We start from the raw sequence: 19,507 nt of genomic DNA, 5'->3' as shown, positions 1-19,507 counted from the left end.
TGCCATATATGTACTTTGATAATAACTTTGAACTTTAGCCTTGCCAACCGTACTAAGCATATTATTGTAGCATTGCTGCTATAATAAATGTTTTGGTGCTCGATGTGAATGTGATCAGTCTCTCTTCTTTCTGGGGTATTCATTCTCACTGTGGCAAATCAGTTTGCCATCTGCTACCTAACCCTTTGTGTAATGTCAGAATTAAAACATTGGGATATAACAAGTTGCTGACTGGAAACAAACAGTGAAGGATGGGCAGGCACAATGGTGCAACCAGTAAAGCTGCTGTCTCACAGCGTCAAGGACCCACGATCAATCCTGAGCTTGAGTGCAGTCTGTATGGAGTTTACACATTCCCCCTGAGGCTACATGGGTTTCCTCCGGGCGCTCTGGTTTCCTCCCACAGTCCAAAGATGTACCAGCTGGTAGATTAATTGGTCGTTGTAAACTGTCTCGTGATTAGGCCAGGGTTAAATCGGGGGTTTCTAGTCAGCGCAGCTCAAAGGGCTGGAAAGGCCTGTTCCATACCATATCTCGATAAATAAAAGTAAAACAAAAACCAAGTGGGTTGGTGGGTTAATTGACCACTTTAATTTTCCCTAGTGTACAGCTGGTAAGTGGTAGAATCTGAGGGGGGGGGAGTTAACAGGAATATGTGAAGGCATTAAAAAGAAATAGGATTAATGTAGGATCGGTGTAAGTCAGTCATTGGTCAGCATTTTCTCAATGAGTCAAAAGGCGATAATTATATGACTGAATCGATGAGTGCCCTTTGATGTGACATTATTGGTGCTATGTGACCAAAGGGCACTTTTTTAATGTAGTATTCAATGCATGAATGACATCTAATGCATGATTTGTAAGATGGAGAGCATTAAATGGCCATTATCCTTGAATGTGTCCTGAAGGTTTATTTCTGAGCTGACTTACACGCCGGACTACCAGAAGTTGACCAAAGTGACTAATGCATGCATTTGGCCTCCGCAAAGCTAAAGAAGGAAATAATTGACTAATATTTCCTGTTACACGTGCTACATGTGATTCTTGGGAAAGTGTACAGACCCAAGTCATCTTCAGCTGCCCCTATATTGGGGATTTTTGCCAATGATTTTCCATTTGTTTTTCCATGTTCTTGTACTACTGATCCATTCCACATGGAACATCCACTCACCCCCCCCCCCCCCCAGCTTCTGCACGAAGGAGTTCTTGCCCTCAATGATTTATACCTCCATTGTAGTACTTTGTCTGATCTGAGTTCACTGCCCTCCTCTCCTCCCACCATACTAGCCTTTAAACAATACTTTACCCAAGCTCTCTCCATTCCTCTTGTTCCATTAATGACTGCCATGCCTTCAGCTGATTCAGCATGCCTTGAATCTGAAAATTCCTCGCAAAGATGTTCCAGTGTTACAACAGTATCTGCATTTAATCTGTCATTGGTTTTGAAAAGTTTTTGAATGCCCTGCAATATGCAGCTCCATCTGTCTCTCCTTAAATGTATCTATTTGACAGCACTTTTGGTGTCTTGTTAATGATTCCTTTTGTAGAGTGATGCTGGGTTTTATCTGATAATTACTCCTACAAAAGAGTCATACAATCGTGCAGCACAGAAACAGGTGCCTTGGTCACCATGTCCATTGCCAACCATCAAGTTCCTATCTGTACTGATCTGATAAACCATCACTGGGTCTGTAGCCTGCTGTGCCTTGGTGATTCAGATACTCATCCAAATGCTGCTGAAATGTTCTGGGAGCACATGCTACCACCAACCAGTCAGCCAGTGCATTCCACACTTCAGGCTTCCTCTGGGTGAAAAAATTATTTCCCAGATTCCTCAGCTTCTTAACAGTTGTTCTAAAGCTTGCTCCAGTTTTTAGGTACACCTGCTATGGAAGAAGATTACCGCTGTCCATCTCAACGTCCCTTGTAATTTTGTATACCATTATCAGGTCGCCCCTCGCCCTCCTCCACTCGAACGCAAACAAACCCAGCCATGGTAGTGTAACACTTCACAGCGCCAGTGATCAGAAGATCGGGGCTCAATTCCTGCTACTGTCTGAAAGGAGTTTGTACGTTCTGCGCGTGACGTGTGGTTTTCCTCCAAGTGCTCTGGTTTTCTCCCACATTCCGAAAGGTAGAAGGTTTAGGGTTAGCTAAATTGTGGGCATGGCAACACTTGCGGACTGCAGGCTGTGTTGGTTGTGAAACAATGATTCAATACTGAATGTTTCAATGTAATAAAGGTAATCTTTAACCTTTTTATTCAGTTGCTCCTCCTACTCAAAGGCTCCTTTCCAAGTGACAACCATGCCCTGCACCCTCTCCAGTGTGGTCCCGGCCAACCTACAGCGTGGCACTCCAGCTGTGGCCTAAATAGTGTTAGGATTTCCAACATTACAAGCTCTAAAATTGTAAGCTGCCATTGTAGTTAGAAAAATAAGAAATGGGAGCCTGTTATACTGTTCCCTATTGTACACGAACATCAATGACAAAATCTTCCTAATTGCTGTAATATAAGGGTGGAAGAAGAAAATCTGGTAGGTAGAATTTATAAAAGAGCGGAACTGTAGCTTAGCAGTTAACACATCACTTCACAGCGCCAGCGATTACTAATCGGCGTTCAATTCCTGCTGCTGCCTGTAAGGAGTTTGTACGTTCTCCCCGTGACCAGGTGGGTTTCTCCTGGGCAGACAATCAGGATTTACGATGTGTGATTTAACTGGAGTCCTAGTTTCCTCTGGTTTCCTCCCACATTCCAAATACATATGGTTAGGGTTAGGGTTAGTGAGTAGCTGGCACTAGAAGCATGGTGCTACCCTCAGCACCATCCTTGGACTGTGTTGGTCATCAGTTTCCATAAGACATAGGAGCAGAATTAGGCCATTTGTCCCATCAAGTCCGTTTCAATGTACTTGTACATGTGACAAATAAAGCTAATCTTTAAAAGAATAAATAAGTAGCCAGCATTTGAACTTGGAATGTACTCTGTGTGGCTTTTGCCATGGGAGATTAGATTCCGCTTAGGATGGGAAAACAGCTGCATCATTCCACGGCAGAAACACCTGAGCTGCAGCATGTGAAGGTAATGACAATATCACGTTTCAAGGGCTGGAGAGTAACAAAGTTGAATGACCTGACCTTTGACACGTCCTGCTGCAGCCAGTTATGTTTTCCCTGTTAGCAAGGTTCCCACTGAGCACAACCATGTACGATTGCCTCGTGTAGCACCGACCTGAGCACAATAAATTGCTGCTGTCAGAAACAGCACCCGCTATATAATAAGCCCAGGTGTTTTCCTTTTAAATGAAAATATCTGGTCACAATAAAAGAGTAGTGGGTAACAGAACAGTGTTAGCTGGGTTGGTGCTAGCCGGAGGGGGTTTGGTTGGTGGTAGCTGGAGGTGGCCTTTGTTCATGTTCGGTGTAGACATTCCGGAAATTGGCAGTCTTTCCCACTTCTTTTTTCAGCATCCTCAATAGGAACACACAATAAAGTAAATCAAGATTGTATTTCAGAGCATTCTGGCTCTGTATTTTTAGCTTTGGCTTTGAAGTCTGCATCCACTGACATAACTCCCTCAGGAAAGTCATTGCTTCAACTGCAGTCAATGCCTGGAATGAGTCTGCAAAGGAAATGTGTCCTTCACCTTCCCGTTTGGTGCAGTCAGCATAGAACCTACCAGTATGGTTCCAAGTTTGTTTTATTTGGTGGTTTTCACTGAATAAGATTAATCACCAGGACCTGTTACATTAGTGGTGGGAACGCGATGACAAAATATCCCAAACCCAGACACTCATGGGATACTTGCGAGACCAACATTTATCAATGAAGTAGATCATAAGGAATGCCTTGTAGAAGGAGTGGTATATCATTCCAGCAATATAAAGTGGACATGACCTCTTAGCTGATGATTTCCTTTTTATATCTCAAATAAATCAATTCCAAAACAAAGTGAGATTAGAGGGACTAACTAAAATTGTTTGAACTGGTATTGAATCTAGATATTTGTTATCTGTGTAAACCATGAATGTCATGTTTAGAACACAAGGAACAACTTAGCAGTGTCCTGCTGGGTAGTTACTCAGTAGTTATGAGCTAACCAGCATCCTAATTAATTCTTATTTCAAAATTTGCATTTGCATTGGGAGAGTGGATGAGGGATAAGGTATGGAAATTGTAGTAGAAAGGAAGGTAGTTGGTAGATGTTTGTGCTTTTATTTTGATAGATTAATGAACTTCTTATAACACGCTGGCAGGCAACCACTGTCTATTTATTTGAGATACAACACTTCTGGCCCTTCGAGCTGTGTTGCCCAGCAACCCCTGATTTAATTCTAGCTGAATCATGGGACAATTTACAGTGACCAATTAACTTACTAACCAGTACATCTTTGGTCTGTGGGAGGAAACCAGAACACCCAGAGAAAGCCCACGCGCTCCATGGGGAGGACGTACAGACTATTTACATCAGGATCGAACTCGGAACTCTGATGCCCCGAGCTGCATTAGCTTCACACTAACTGCGAAACTACTGTGGCGCCACGCTATTGTTTTATGAACTTTTATTGTGTGAACTATTGTTCATCTATGAGTGATTTGCAAAGGATAAGAAGCTAGAGGATAGTAGATATGTGGTGAACACCAGGTCCTGTAGATTCCAGATGTCCTCATTCAGACTTGTGTGTCTTGTGTTGAGGATCGAATCATAACCACGAGATTCTGCAGATGCTGGAAATCCAGAGTAATGTACACAAAATGTTGGAGGAACTCAGCAGGTCAAGCAGCAACTATGGAGAGGAATATACAGTCAACATTTTGGGCTGAATCCTGACAAAAGGTCTCGGCCTGAAATGTTGGCTGTTTATTCCTTTCCATAGATGCTGCCTGACCTGCTGAGTTCCTCCAGCTTTTTGTGTGTTACTCTTGAGGTTTTGTGCAGAGCTACCATAAGGTTTACATTATACTTGCATGTTTCTTAAAATAAATCTCATTCAGTATGTGAAACATAATGCCTACATTTTTAAAACAGTGTTATTGTTACTTGATCAGGTGAAATATTCCACAGCGGAGTTGGATTATGCAGAAGTCATGACACCTTTAGTAAATTTACAAGGATGTTGCTAAGAGTTGAGGACCTAAGTTACAGGGAAAGGTTGAATAGGTTAGGACTGTATTTCCTAGAGAATGAGGGGAAATTTGAAAGAGGTAGAGAAATTTATGAGGGGTATATATAGGGTTAATGTAAACAGGTTTTTTTCCACTGATGTTGGGTGAAACTAGAACTGGAGGTCATGGCTTAGTAAGGGGAACATCATGGGGAACTTCTTAACTCAGAGCGTGGTGAGAGTGTGGAACAAGTTGCCAGCAGAAGTGGCGGATGTGGGTTTAATTTCAATTTTTAAGAGGAATTTGGATAGATACATGGATGGGAGGGGAATGGAGGTCTGTGGTCCAGGTGCAGGTTGATGGGACCAGGCAGATAAATAGTCTGCCATGGACTGCATGAGCTGAAGAGACTGTTTCTGTGCTGTTGTGTTCTGTGACAATCAGCGAGACAGATCACTAACAGGAGGGCAGTGTTCCTCCTTTTGGAACTCATCATCCTGATAAAGGAATCAGCTGCTAGTGCGTGAGATGTTTCCCATTAATCATTAGTTGCAGCAGCCTCACATGTGGTTGTTTTGTGCCTTGCTTGCCACTTCTGATTTTATTGCCAATAGGGGCAACTTTTATGCGGCTGGGATAAAATGTATCCCAGATTCTTCAAAGGAGAGAAAGGAGGAAATAGCACAGGCTCTATCGTTTACCAATCTTCTTCGGCTACAGGCATGGTGCCAGAGGACTGGAAGATTACTGATGTTATACCGTTGTTTTAAAAAAAGAAGTTACACACAACTACTAGCTGGTCAACGGAACATCAATCAGTTTTAGGCTGATTGTTGGGAAGAATTCTGGAAGTTGACTTAAAGAGGTAAATCAAGGGCAGGAAGCATGGATTTGATAAAGTTGTATGTGACTAGTTTAATTGAAATGTTTAAAGTGGCTACAAGAAGGCTTGATGTGGGTAGAACATTTAGTATATGAAGCATGGATTTTAGTGAGACATTTGATAAAGTCCCATATGGATAACTTGATCAACAAAGTAAAAACCCTTGGGAGCCAAGGGGAAGTAGTAAGTTGGATTAAAGTAATACACACAAAATCCTGGATGAACTCAGCAGGCCAGGCAACATCTATGGAAAAGAATAAATGGTCAACATTTCAGGCTGGGATCCTTCATCAGGACAGTTGGATTAAAACTTGGTTCTGTAGGAAAATGTTATTAATTAATTAATTTATTATTATTTAGAGCTACAGCACAGTGACAACTCTTCCAGCCCAATTAAACCCATGTGATTAACTAACCCATTTGTCTTTGGGATGTGGATGGAAACCACACACCCAAGAGAAAACCCACATGTCACAGAGAGAACGTATAAACCCCTTATAGCGGTGGGAATTGAACCCAGCCTACTGGTGCTACAATAGCAGTTACATTTGACAGGGTTTTTGGTGCTCGGAACGCAAGGCAGGGGATCCCTGGGCTCAGAAAGTGGGGGATGGTCTTGGAGAGCATATCCAAAGGGCATTGAATGTAGCAGGACAGGTGGGTCAGATAGTTAAGATATTAGTGGCTGAGGCATAAAGTGAAAGAGCAGGAAATTCATGATAGAACTATGTAAAAATGATAGACTGCAATTAGAGCCACCAGTTTTTTAGGCTGCAGTTATGACCCATCAACCATCCAGCTCTTGAACCAAAGGGGATAACTTCACTCAACTTCACTTGCCCCATCACTGAAATGTTCCCACAACCAATGGACTCACTTTCAAGGACTCTTCATCTCATGTTCTTGATATTTATTGCTTATTTATTATTATTATTATTTATTGTATTTGTACAGTTTGTTATCTTTGGCACACTGGTTGAATGCCCAAGTTGGTGCAGTCATTCACTGATACGATCATGGTTATTATTCTATTAGGGTTTTATTGAGTATGCTGCAAGAAAAGGAATCTCAGAGTTGTAATATGGTGACGTGTATGTACTTTGATAATAGATTTGCTTTGAAATTTGAACTCTGAGTATTGTATGAGGTCTGATCACCTCACTGCAGGAAGAATACGATTACATTAGAGAAGGCACACAGGCGATTCACAAGGATGATGCTGGGACTCAGGAATATGTATGGTGAGGAGAAACAGACTAGAATGGGTTTGTTTGCCTCTCAGCAAATTCAATGTGTGAAGTCACACAAGGCAGGCAAGGGAACAGGAAAGACCAATTGCCTTAGCAGAGAACACGATGACTAAAGGCATAAACTCAAGCTAATTGGTGGAAGGGGAGGTGAGCAGTGGGGGGGGAGGGGGTTTAGTACTCACTGCCTGAAGCATGGAAGAGGCAGAAGTCCTCAACACATTAAAAAAAGCATTTAGATATCTTACCTTTATACCTCACAAGCTGGAAAGCAGGTTTAAGTTCAGTGGTCTATTTCTGACCAGCACATAAGTCGGTGCTGAAATTTCTACGATCCTAATAGTGCTATGCTTGAACCTCCCAAATCTACCAACTCCACCAAGAGGAAGGACGTGTCCAGAAGGTGCATGGTAAATACTGCTCACCATCCTCACCTGGAAACACATAGTCGTTCCTTTGTCATCACTGGGTCTAAGACCAGGAGCTCCCTCCCCACAGTACTCAGGCTGCTGACTGCCATTTTGCAAGGACATTTAGGAACATGAACTAAATGTTGGGCTTGTTGGACAAGGCCGACTTTGGACTGTCGAAACGGGGCCGTTGCTCTTGTCAATTTACATATCTGCAGGATAAGTGGCTCATCGCACACCACAAAATGCTGGAGGAACTCAGTAGATCAGGCGGCATCTATGGAGAAAATAAACTTTGGCTTTTCATGCTGGGACCCTTCACCAGGATTGGAAAGGAAGGGAGCAGAAGCTAGAATAAGTTGGGGTGGTGGGTCACCTCACAGCCAATTACATCATCCTCCTTTCCCCACGCTCGTCGTGAAATTTGCTGTTTTGCGGCAGCAGTACATTGCAACACATAATAACAAACACTATAAATTACAATAAGTATACATTCAAAAAAATTAAATAACTACTGCAAAAAGAAAGGAGGTGAAGTAGTGTTCATGGGTTCATTGGCCGTTCAGAAATCTGGTGGCAGAGGGGAAGAAGCAGGTCCCGAAATGTTGAGTGTGTGTCTTCAGGCTCCTGTATCTCCTCCTTGATGGTAGCAATGAGAAGAGGACATGCCTGGGTGATGGGGGTCCTTAATGATGGATGCTGCCTTTTTTGAGGCATGGTCTTTTGAAGGTGTCCTACATGCATACCATGCAGATTTCCAGCATCCGCAAAATCTTTTGTGTCATCACACACCAGACGTGTTACAAATATCGTATCCTAAAGAGAGTTGTGCAGCCTGTTATTAAAAGATCTTCAGATAATAAACACTTTCCTGCCTGCAATTTGCATCTGATTAACTTCACCCTATGTTTTAGAACCGTAGAACATTATAGCACAGAAACAGGCCTTTTGTCCCTACTTGGCTGTGCCAAACCAGTTTTCTGCCTAGTCCCACTGACCTGCACCTGGACCATATCCCTCCATACACCTCTCATCCATGTACCTGTCCAAGTTTTCCTTAAATGTTAAAAGTGAGCCCGCATTTACCACTTCATCTGGCAGCTAACTCCCACCACTCTCTGTGTGAAGAAGCCCCCCCCCCCAATGTTCCCTTTAAACTTTTCCCTCTTCACCCTTAACCCATGTCCTCTGGTTTTTTTCTCCCCTAGCCTCATTGGAAAAAGTCTGCTTGCATTCATTCTATCTGTACCCATCATAATTTTATATACCTCTATCAAGTCTCCCCTCATTTTTCTACGCTCCAGGGAATAAAGTCCTAACCTATTCAACCTTTCTCTGTAACTCAGTTTCTCAAGTCCTGGCAACATCCTTGTAAACCTTCTCTGCACTCTTTCAACCTTATTAATATCCTTCCTGTAATTCGGTGACCAAATCTGCACACAATACTCCAAATTCGGCCTCACCAAAGCCTTATACAACCTCACCATAACATTCCAACTCTTATACTCAGTACTTTTGTTAATGCTATTAACCTTTATGTCAGAATGGTATCAGGCGGCACAATAGCATAGCGGTTAGTATAACACTGTTACAGTTCAATCCCACCCCAGTCTGTAAGGAGTTTGGACATTCTCCCCATGACTGTGTGGGTTTCATCCGGGTGCTCTGGTTTCCTCTGATATTCCAAATACGTATGAATTAGTAGGTTACACAAGTGAGTCTGCAGATGCTGGAAATAAATAAAAACACAAAATGCTGGCAGAACTCAGCAGACCAGACAGCATCTATGGAAGGAGGTAGTGACGACGTTTCGGGCCGAAACCCTTCATCAGGAGTGAAGTAACATGGGATGGTCGAGGGGGGATAAGAAGGTTAGTAGGTTAGTTGGTCATGTGGGTTTAATTGGGTGGCGTGGGCTCATTGGGCCGGAAGACCCTGTTACTGTGCTGTATTAAATAAATAAGACTCAGATGTTTTCCAGCACAATTCTGTTACACACGTACTGTATATGACTTACTGTGAGCAAAGTAATAATAGACATGATAAATCATTTCTTATTGGTCCCTGTTGGATCCGACTGTTTAATTCTTAGACCAGACTGTTTAACTTTTACTTTCTTTGCAGTTCAACAATTAATTATCTACTTGTATTTTAATTTGTTCTTATATGCATGTAACAGTTTAATATGCCTCCAGTGGTCATACAAAGTGTAATTCTGGAAGCTTCTTTGTTCTCCCTTATTTGAATAAGTGCCTTCTCATTGGTTGATCTTGTATACAAATTTAAATGGATTTTTTCTTATCTTTGCAGCATAAACCTAGCTGACTGCAATACAGCTTGATATCTTATTTCTTGTCTCTCTTTGCTTCGTAAACTTCTCTCACTATCTGATTCAATTTTCCTTTGTTCTGTCAGCGCTTAATAAAACGATTGTGAAGCAACAGGTTTTGTGCTTCTTTCCTGACTTCTGAAAGAGCCCTGAATTAAAACACCAGAACCCCCAACGTCCCCCAAATATAGTCCTATAAGGTTTCTATCATAGTAGTACTTGTAATAACAAACTCTGACAACCAAATTCACAAGTACAGCATATCCACGAGGAAACATACACAAACAATTAACTTGTGAGCAGCCTAAACTCAAAATGATCATTATTCTCATTTTAAAATTTTCTGAGTTTTAATCGTTTTCCTCCTTCTTCATGGATGCAGCTCTCATCCTCAAAATCCAGTTCCATTACTCATTTTCCTTGCCCTTCATAAAGTGAAATCAGCAATAGGGATTAGCTGTTTTTAGATTCTCCATTGACCCTTTATTTCAAAATTTGAAATGAAACTTATTATCAAAGTACAAGTATACTACCCTGAGATTAATTTCTTCTGGACATTAACAGTAAATACAAGAAAACACAATAGAATCAATAGAAAACTAAATACAAAGGCAGGCAAACAACCCACATGCAAAAGACAACAAATTGTGCAAATGCAAAAAGAAAAACAAATTATTAATAATAAATTAATAAATAATAGTGAGAACATGAGCTGTAGAGTTCATGGAAGTGAGTCCATAGGTTGTGAAATCACTTCAGTGTTGGGGTGAGTGAAGTTATCCACACTGCTTCAGGAGCCTAATGGTTGAAGGGTAATAACTTCCTGAACTTAGTGTTGTCAGACCTGAGGCTCCTGTACCTGCTTCCTGATGGCAGCAGCGAGAAGAGAACATGTCCTGGATGGTGGGGATCCATGATGATGGATGCTGCCTTCATGTGACAGTGCTCCTTGTAGATGCATTCATTGGTGGGGAGGGCTTTACCTGTGATGGACTGGACTGTACCCAGATAGGGTATTTTTAATTTTTTTTATTTATTGAGATACAGCATGGAGTATTCACTTTGAGTCATGCAACCCAGCAATCTCAATTTAACTCCAACCTAATCACGGAACAATTCACAATGAGTGACCAATTAATCTCTTAAGTGTTACATTTTTGGAATGTGGGAAAAACCAGAGTACCTGAAGGAAACCCACAGGGTCACAGGGAGAACATACAAGCCTCTTTCAGAAAATTGGTTGTTAAGTTAAAATAATTTCTTTTTAAAGAAAAGGGGGTCAGCAATATAACATAATATTCGTATGGATGGTTGTTGGTCAGGGGAATTTTAAGAGCTGCACAATGAACCATGATCTAATCGAAAGGTGCAATAGGCTCAAGGGGCTGAATAGCCCACTCCTGTTCTTGCAGCTTGCAGATCTGAAGTCAGAAACAGCTGTAATTGGCTCTCTAATTGACCCCAGGAGTTTATAAGCCATTAATTAGTACCACCTACTTGCTCTGCTTCCCCACAGTAGTGAAGCAGTTGCCCAAAAGAAAACAGGTCCAACTCAACACAGCTTTACTTAATTGGCAAACAATCTCCACCCTATTTTAAAAATGAGTGTGTCTTTATCCTTCACTCTGTTGGTTCTCAAAGTGCAATAAAGGCATTTCTTGTTTTATTTTACCTGGAATTCTGCTTTAAATTCAAATTTTCCACAAATAATAAGGTGCATTTATGACACAAGTTTAAAAAGTAAACTGTATAACGCTACTGGCTCTCCGTACGTGATGAGACCTGGGTGGTGACAGGGAGTTCAGTATTGATATGCAGTTTTGGATATGCATCAATAACCCCCCCCCCCCCCCCCACCCCATCAAATGGCACACCTTGAACAGATCAAGAGGTTCTTTTTAATGTAGAGCTGGGGAAGCCCCAGCTGCAAAATAAATTCTGTGTTAGCCATTCCACACGGCTGGTCTGCACTTCATTAAGTTCCTAATTTTGGTGAAATTGCTAAAAGAAGGAACCAAGCAGAGGCAGTTTGACTTTCCACAGCAAAGCCTTGTATTATTAATGCTGGTGCACATATGTTTTTCCCCGGTATCTGCTGTTAGAAGTGTCACAGTTTGCCTATCTATTGCCCTGCATATTGGATCTATTGAACCCTTTAACATGAAATACAAATGCCAACTTTGTAAGAGAAAGTCTGTACTATTTCTACTTCCATACATCAAGTATTGAAGAAGGTTGATCTTGTTAATGGGGCATATTTATGGATGGTGTAAAACTACCTTGAAAATAATTGCTTCAATCAAATAAAAACAAATGATTATAGGTGTTTCTGCATCTGAAAAGAGAAATTTCATGTATATTGTTCTCTTGCCAACAATGAATGAACCCATTAGAGCAGGGGTTCCCAACCTGGGATCCATGGACTCCTCAATTAATGGTAGGAGTCCTTGGCATAAAAAGGGCTGGGAACCCCTGCATTAGAGTCATAAAGTTATACTGCACAGAAGCAGGGTCTTTGACCCAACTCGTTTGTGTTGACCAAGTTGTTTACCTCTGCTAGTCCCATTTGCCTGCATTTAGCCCATATCTCTGTAAACCTTCCTTATATCCATGTACCATGTCTAAATATTTTTAAACAATATAATCATACCTGCTTCTACTGGCAGCTCATCACACATACACACCACCTTCTGTGTCGAAATGTCCCTCTCGTACCTTTTTACCTGTTCCCCTCTCACCTTAAGACTTTACCCTCTAAACCTAGACTTCCCTACCATGGAAAAAAATGACAGTGACCATTGCTATTCTGAGTCCTGTAAGAATGAGAGTCTGACCTTAAAAATTGAAGGACTATTAGCTCTCACTCCTTCACGTCACGTTGCAGAATCCATCCTAAATTAAGCCAGCGAAAAGATCAAACTCAATGACTTCTAGGTTACCATTTTTGTTAAGTCTTCACAGCATTTTGTAGAACAATGGAAAGCTCCCATAGTTTGAAGATTAATTACAAGGGATCCGAATCATTGTGTCTATCGAAAATCCCAAGGTAAAGGCAAGATAAACAGAGAAAACTAGGTTCACCCAAGACTGTGCCCTCCAGAGAGAAGGGGTAGTCCCAGTGATGAAGAATTTAAGGACTTGGCTACAGGATGATGGTGAGGGTGTGGTGGTGACATGTCCATCAGTAAGTAGCTGAATAAATTAAGGAAACTCCCTCAGATCAAGCATTTGATCTAGATCCCAGACAAGAGAAAATCTGCAGATGCTGGAAATCCAAGTAACACACAAAAAATGCTGGAGGAACTCAGCAGGTCAGGCAGTGTCTATGGAAAAGAGTACAGTCGATGTTTCAAGTCGAAACCCTTTAGCAGGACTCAAGGTCGAAGGGTTTCAGCCTGAAGTGTCAACTGTACTTTTTTCCCTTGGATGCTGCCTGGTCTGCTGAGTTCCTCCAGCATTTTGTGTGTGTTGCTTTGATCTAGATCCGGTGACTTGTCCTCTTACTATAGGGGCCAGTGTCAGAAATTTCACTATACCAACCAAAAGATGAACCAAAAGCTTTCTGTTTTGGTGTGGGAGGCCACCAGTTCATCTTCAACTAACAATAGTACAAACCATTAATCCATCAAAAACTTCAGTATTATTTGTGGGATTTGCTTTGTTGAACTTAAGGAATCGGTACATAGTACCGTATATAAACACAAGAGATCCTGCAGATGCTGGAAATTCAGAGCATAACACGCAAAATACTGGAATATCTAGGGAAAGGAATAAACGGTCGATGTTTCAGGCCAGGGCCCTGCATCACGGTCCTGATGAGGGATCTCTGAAACATCAACTGTTTATTCCTCCCCGTAGATGCTTCCAAATTGGCCGAGTTCCTCCAGCATTTTCTGTGTATTGCATTGTTTTATATATATATATATTTAAATATGATGAAGTATTGTGGTAACTAGAGAAAGAAGGGGTAGTGCCAGTGATGAAGAGTTTGAGGGCTTGGCTCCAGGATGATGGTGAGGGTGGGGTGTGACTTGTAACTAGTTTAACTAGTTAAAAAGCACAGCCAAATTCTAGCAAATTATATTTTTAGCTATTTTTGTTTATTGTATTTTGCAGGTGGTTATGGCTCCCCATGAAGCATCGGTGGTGTTTGTAGATAATTACATCAAACTTCTGGCAGACTGCAGCACTGATACATTCCAGAAGGTTCTCGACATGAAGGTGAGACCACGTTAACCTTTGTTTTGATCTCAGAGCAAAGATGATATGATACCGAAATGAAAACTTTTACTTCTTACTTTCTAGCAGTTCACGGTTAGCCAGGCAGCCGCTGGAATAGCTCCCCTGTAGGTGCATCTGCGCTGCTTGCTTCAATTTTGTGGTAGACTCGGTTGTCGGTTAGAGAAATTTATCAGGAGCACTGCATCTGCAGGGACCTTAGCATTGTCAAGGATCCCTCCCATCCATCCCACAATCTCTTTGACCACCTACCATCAGGCAGGAGGTACTGTAGCATTAGGACAAGGACTGTTCGGGTGGGGAACAGCTTCTTCCTCCAGCCCATGAGACCACTGAGCTCCTTGCCACCACCAGGGTCTCATCACTCATCACTCATCGCCAGTCTCATTATACTGCTTACTTTTTCCACTTTGTGTCGTAAGTGCACCTTGTGCTTAGTGTGGGTCTTCTGAAGTGTATTTTATTATTTGTTAATTTATTTGCAGTAATATTGCTTGATGTGTTGTGTGTGAGTTATGTGTACTGTGCCGTGCACCTTGGTCCGGAGGAACATTGTGTTGTTTGATGATATACGTGTTGGCAGTTCGATGACAGTAAACTTGAACTTGAAGGAAGCTTAGCTGTAAATCATCAGCAGTGCGCATGTTGATGGTGATGTCTTGCTTTCTGGTTACAGGGTTTAAAGCGGAGTGAGCAGAGTAGCATGCTGGAACTGTTCCGTCAAAGACTGCCGATTCCTCCTTCGGGGGGAGAGAACACTTTAACGACGGCACTGTCTGCCCCTTCCCCGGAGCAGGAGTCTTCTAGGATCCGCAAACTGGAGAAACTCATTAAAAAGAGGTTGTAAGCAAAGTACTAGGGTGGCATTGGCCCAGATAACCCCCTGGCAATGGTCCTTTTCCCCTTCCTGCTCTTTTCCTTAGATCAGCACCATCCTGTTTGTTTCCTCCCCCCCCCCCCCCCCCCCCCCCCACGTTCCTGCAGATATGAATCCATCCTTGCAACAGTGGTCATTTTCTGTTTATGGCAACCTCCAGCCAGGCAGAGCCTAGGAGTAACTCGAGAATTTAATGACTAGTTGATGTTCTCTCAACCTGCCCTGGAGTTGAAATTCTCTACCGTGAGCATTTTTAGACTCTGATGTTACAAGGAAAGCTCACGTTCCACCAGGAAATGTACATAAAACTACAGCTAGAAAATTTCACACAATATTTTATGCTGTGATTAGCAGTTTGCACAAAAAATAGTGTGTTTCTTAGAATTCGGACATGCAGCTACAGTTGTACAACAGTTCAAGGTGGGAGGTATTCTAAACATCAGAACATAGGAGTACTTCTTAGCAGGGGAGTAATCACCTAGCAGTTACCTGAAACAGTTGCTACAGTGCCTACCCCTCATCAGAACCTCACATAAAGGTGCTCTGTTGGAATTGCAAAGATCCTGTTATGGTGACAAATGTTGCCAGATGGAAATTGTGAAGAAACACTTAACGCTAATCACCCAGGTGATGAAATCCAATTCGTTCCACCGTCCAGTCAGTGACACCATTTTACTTCAGTGAAAAGGTTAGACATTTAATGTGTTGAATCTTGACATTTTGTCACGTCCTGGAGCTTATTTTCTGTAAAGCATTCCAGCACCCTTCAGAACATTACGGCCATTTTGAGTGTGTTCGCTGTTAATGTTAAAAGCGACAGCTGTCTCATTTGTTCCAGTCATCAAGGACTCTGTGCATCTGCACAGTAACGAGATAAATTTTGAAGTCTTCTTGTTATAAAGATAAGGAATTCTCAATATTCTTTAAATGGTGTAAAGTAAACTGAGAAAGGTCACTGATTAGGTATTTTTTTAGTTTCTTTGAGCAGTTATTATTAGAATGTCATTAAAGCATCAAGTAAAATCCCACCCCACATTGATCTCGGGAGAAGATTAGATCTATTTTATAAATCCTATTAATACCAACAAAAGATTAAAATCTAAAGACATTAATGCACACTTCAAATAATATATCATTTAAAATTTCTCTCAGCCATCTATTTCCTCAATAGCTGCCATGTATCCTACTCCTGAGTCAGATCTTCCCAGTAGGAGGATGCTCCGGCATGTGTTTGGTCTAGAAACCACATGGGTGTCCTTTCCGACTTTGGTTTAATACCACTTTGGTCCTCAGAACTCAACCATTGTTGGAGTAGCTTTACCTGCACGAGCATGTGGAAGCAAAATGTTCAAAGCTGCCTCATAGGAAATGTTAGCTCTAAATTCCCACTTCAGAGAGCTTAGCACAACTGTAACATTGATTATTGTGCATACACTCTTGTTGTGTTGAGCAAATCATGCCAATTTATGCAGGAAACTTAAAGATCTTGAGGGCCAAATCTCATTTAAAAAAAACTGAAGCTCAATAGCATGCTAATAAAAGAAAACAGCTATCTTTAAGCACAAGGGGAAATGTCTTGTTATTACTGGCCTTGATATTACAATCAGGAACTAGCTGCCGAATGTGAAAAATATCTGAGTTGACCGACTGCATTTCCCTGGGATAAACTTGTGCAACCCAAGTTGGCTTGATCCTCAGAGCATAGAACCTTAGGAACCTCACACAGGTAAATCCCGTCACAACGTGACAAAAATCTTGTTCAGCCCAATGAATTTTACTCTGTACCTCGACTAGCCATCAAAAACTGAGTGTTTCTGAACGCTTTAAAGATCACCTCAAGACAACTGAAGTTATTAACAGTGATAAGTTATTAAAAATCTAAAAACTGAAACACACATAAATTTTAAAACACTTAGAAACTAATCTTAAAACCTCTACATAAATGAAAACAGTTAATCAAAAGTGTAAATTACATAGAACATGCCTTTGTCCCCTCTGTGTGAATGGAGACACTGTTTCTGAGCCGAGTTCTGGCAGATTCCTCAGAAGAAAGGCTGGATAATTTCCATTGCTTCATGCTTCATTGGGAAAGCTTGTAAAGTACCACAAACAGCAGATGGTGGCTTTGGGACCTCAACACAATCCCAGAGATGCGGTTAAGTACCACTTTTCTAATTTCCCTTCCTAAAGACTTGCTGGCCTGGATAATAAGCAGTTTGTTCTATTACTAGAGTCATCCAGTTAATTTATAGAGAGAAAGCAAGTCCAAGATCCACTTTAAGCATCCTAAAGTGTGGACCACAGTCATGAATACAATAACCTTAGCTTAGACTATCCTTATCCCACTGAACATAAAGTTAATGGCTAGAGATACATTCCATAAATAACAGGGGCATCTGGGTATCATTCAGAAACAGAAAGTCCTGGGATAGTTTCCTTTCTATTTCAAGCCCTCCGCCCTCACCAGTCCTGAGTCGTGAAGCCAACTGTGATCATCACACAGATTCAGTGTGGCCCAGGAATGGGTACCAATTAAGAAATATGATATTCTGCCCAATTCTGTGTCCCAGGACATCAAGGTAAATTCTTGCGACAGTATTTTAATATACCATTGTTTAACAAAAATATCAACAGTGGGCTGAAGTAAATTCATTTGAATGTGCATCATGGCTGGAAGGTCTTAAGTAGTTATTGAAAGGTGTTACAAATGGTTTATGCCAATGAAGGCCATTTCCTGAATGTAGCTTTCAATGTATTTTGTAATGCCACTAAAATGATGAATTACTTGTGGAAGAATAACTGACTTGCCTCTAACTTAAGAAAACACAGTGATGTTAAACTAATGTCCACTTGGTATTTGTGAAGAAACCTATTGTCATCAGTAATTTAATAATAACAATAATAAATACTTTACTAATCCCAAGTGGGAAATTGTAGAGAGAAGGCATGTCCAAGATCCATCTTGGGCCACGGTCTTGAATACAATAACCTTGGCTTTGTTGTGCTTGCTCAACTTGCTTTTCAGAAAAAAAGACTTTGAAAATCATAACCCTAAAAAAAGGTGGCAGGATTGTCTATATTCAATGTACAGAAACACTGGAACTGTTTGTCCTTTGCTCTCCCTGTAACTAGAAGCAGTATTTGTATATTGATGGGCCCCATGCTGAATGAAAACCCCACTGAGCACAATCCCCTATTTTGAGAATCTTCCTTGCTTTTTATATTTATTGTGTTTGTTTAAGGCTGGGTTCTTCTAAAGAACTTTCATCTGCCCGATTTCAGGATGTAAATGTTCTTGATTACTTGTTTCTGTTAACTGGCCAGTGTCAATCGGGGACTGCACTTTTACAATTTCAGAACAGTTTGACTCTTGCGTAATGTTATAATGAGCCTATTGTGTAATTTTGGTAAATAAACGCGCAGTTGGAACAGTTTCCTCATGAATATATTATGCTGACTTGAAGCCATGTATCTGTCACATTTGTCAGTGTTTGTGTGACACTTAGAATTGGGTTAATTAATTGTGAAGGATCAGCTTTATTCACCATGTACACAGATTGGGAATTTGCTGTGGTGCAACAGCAATATTCAACAATCATACAGAATAAAGAATAATATAAAAATGAGGTTGGAAATACAGATATGGAATAAAATGTATATAAATACCAGCATATATTTACAATGGAAGCAGCATTATAAAAATAGTTTCAAGTGTTTACAGTGCAGTGACTGAGGTAATAGATGGGGGGGGTCTAACTGTAACCTATTTTTAATTTCACGTGAACAACACCAATGAAATCTAAATCAATTTAATTAAACAGCTCATTAGTGCAACCAGGATTTGTAGAGTGCTTTTTTTATTTACTGTTTGGAGCCGCTGCTACAGCCACAAAACACCATCACTTTGAAATTTCCTTCCATACAAAATACTCAACCCTCTCCTTTAAATTCCCTTACTGGTTACTTCAACAAAACTGTTACACTTTCACATTAATTGAGTGCCTCTTAAAATTGTGTGCATATATCAGTTGTGTAGAAGGATCTAGCTACTAAAGCTCAGAAGTAATTTCTAGGCTGTTGACCTGTTGGTGGGTGGTGGGGGAGGCAATCAGTTCAATGTGATGAAGGCCACGTTGAATCATGAACGTGCAGTTTAATTATTTGATAATTATTTTAACATTCTGAAATCAATTTCAGTACCTCCCTAATTGTACTTTATTAGGTCTGAATCAAAGTTAAATGCATTTTGTTATGTCTAGCTGATCCCCACACTCAGCTTGTTGGCTCAACAAATAGCCTGAACCTTGGGAGGTTTAGAGTGAAGATTTGAATGAGAACACACTACTGTTTGTTAGGAATGTGAAAGCACTACTGCTTTCAGAACATTACCATAGGACAGGGGACTTAATCTAACT

General features: G+C 41.1%; 1 protein-coding gene and 1 long non-coding RNA gene across 2 annotated transcripts in view; one reads left to right on the top strand and one right to left on the bottom strand.

The window, feature by feature from the left end:
- vps53 (VPS53 subunit of GARP complex) overlaps positions 1-18,926 on the top strand; it is a 274,888-nt gene extending 255,962 nt beyond the window's left edge. The window contains exons 21-22 of the mRNA XM_073053325.1: positions 14,093-14,197; positions 14,892-18,926. Coding sequence (XP_072909426.1) covers positions 14,093-14,197; positions 14,892-15,062 — 276 coding nt within the window. The 3' untranslated portion in view covers positions 15,063-18,926. The remainder of the gene's footprint in view (positions 1-14,092; positions 14,198-14,891) is intronic.
- Positions 1-19,507, bottom strand: part of LOC140731675 (uncharacterized) — a 69,822-nt gene that overhangs the window by 23,386 nt on the left and 26,929 nt on the right. The window lies entirely within an intron of this gene.

Source organism: Hemitrygon akajei, chromosome 8 (assembly GCF_048418815.1).
Source record: "Hemitrygon akajei chromosome 8, sHemAka1.3, whole genome shotgun sequence".
In the NCBI taxonomy this organism is placed as follows: domain Eukaryota; kingdom Metazoa; phylum Chordata; class Chondrichthyes; order Myliobatiformes; family Dasyatidae; genus Hemitrygon; species Hemitrygon akajei.
The sequence above is the reverse complement of the archived record's forward strand: the minus strand, read 5'-3'. Positions and strand labels throughout refer to the sequence as shown.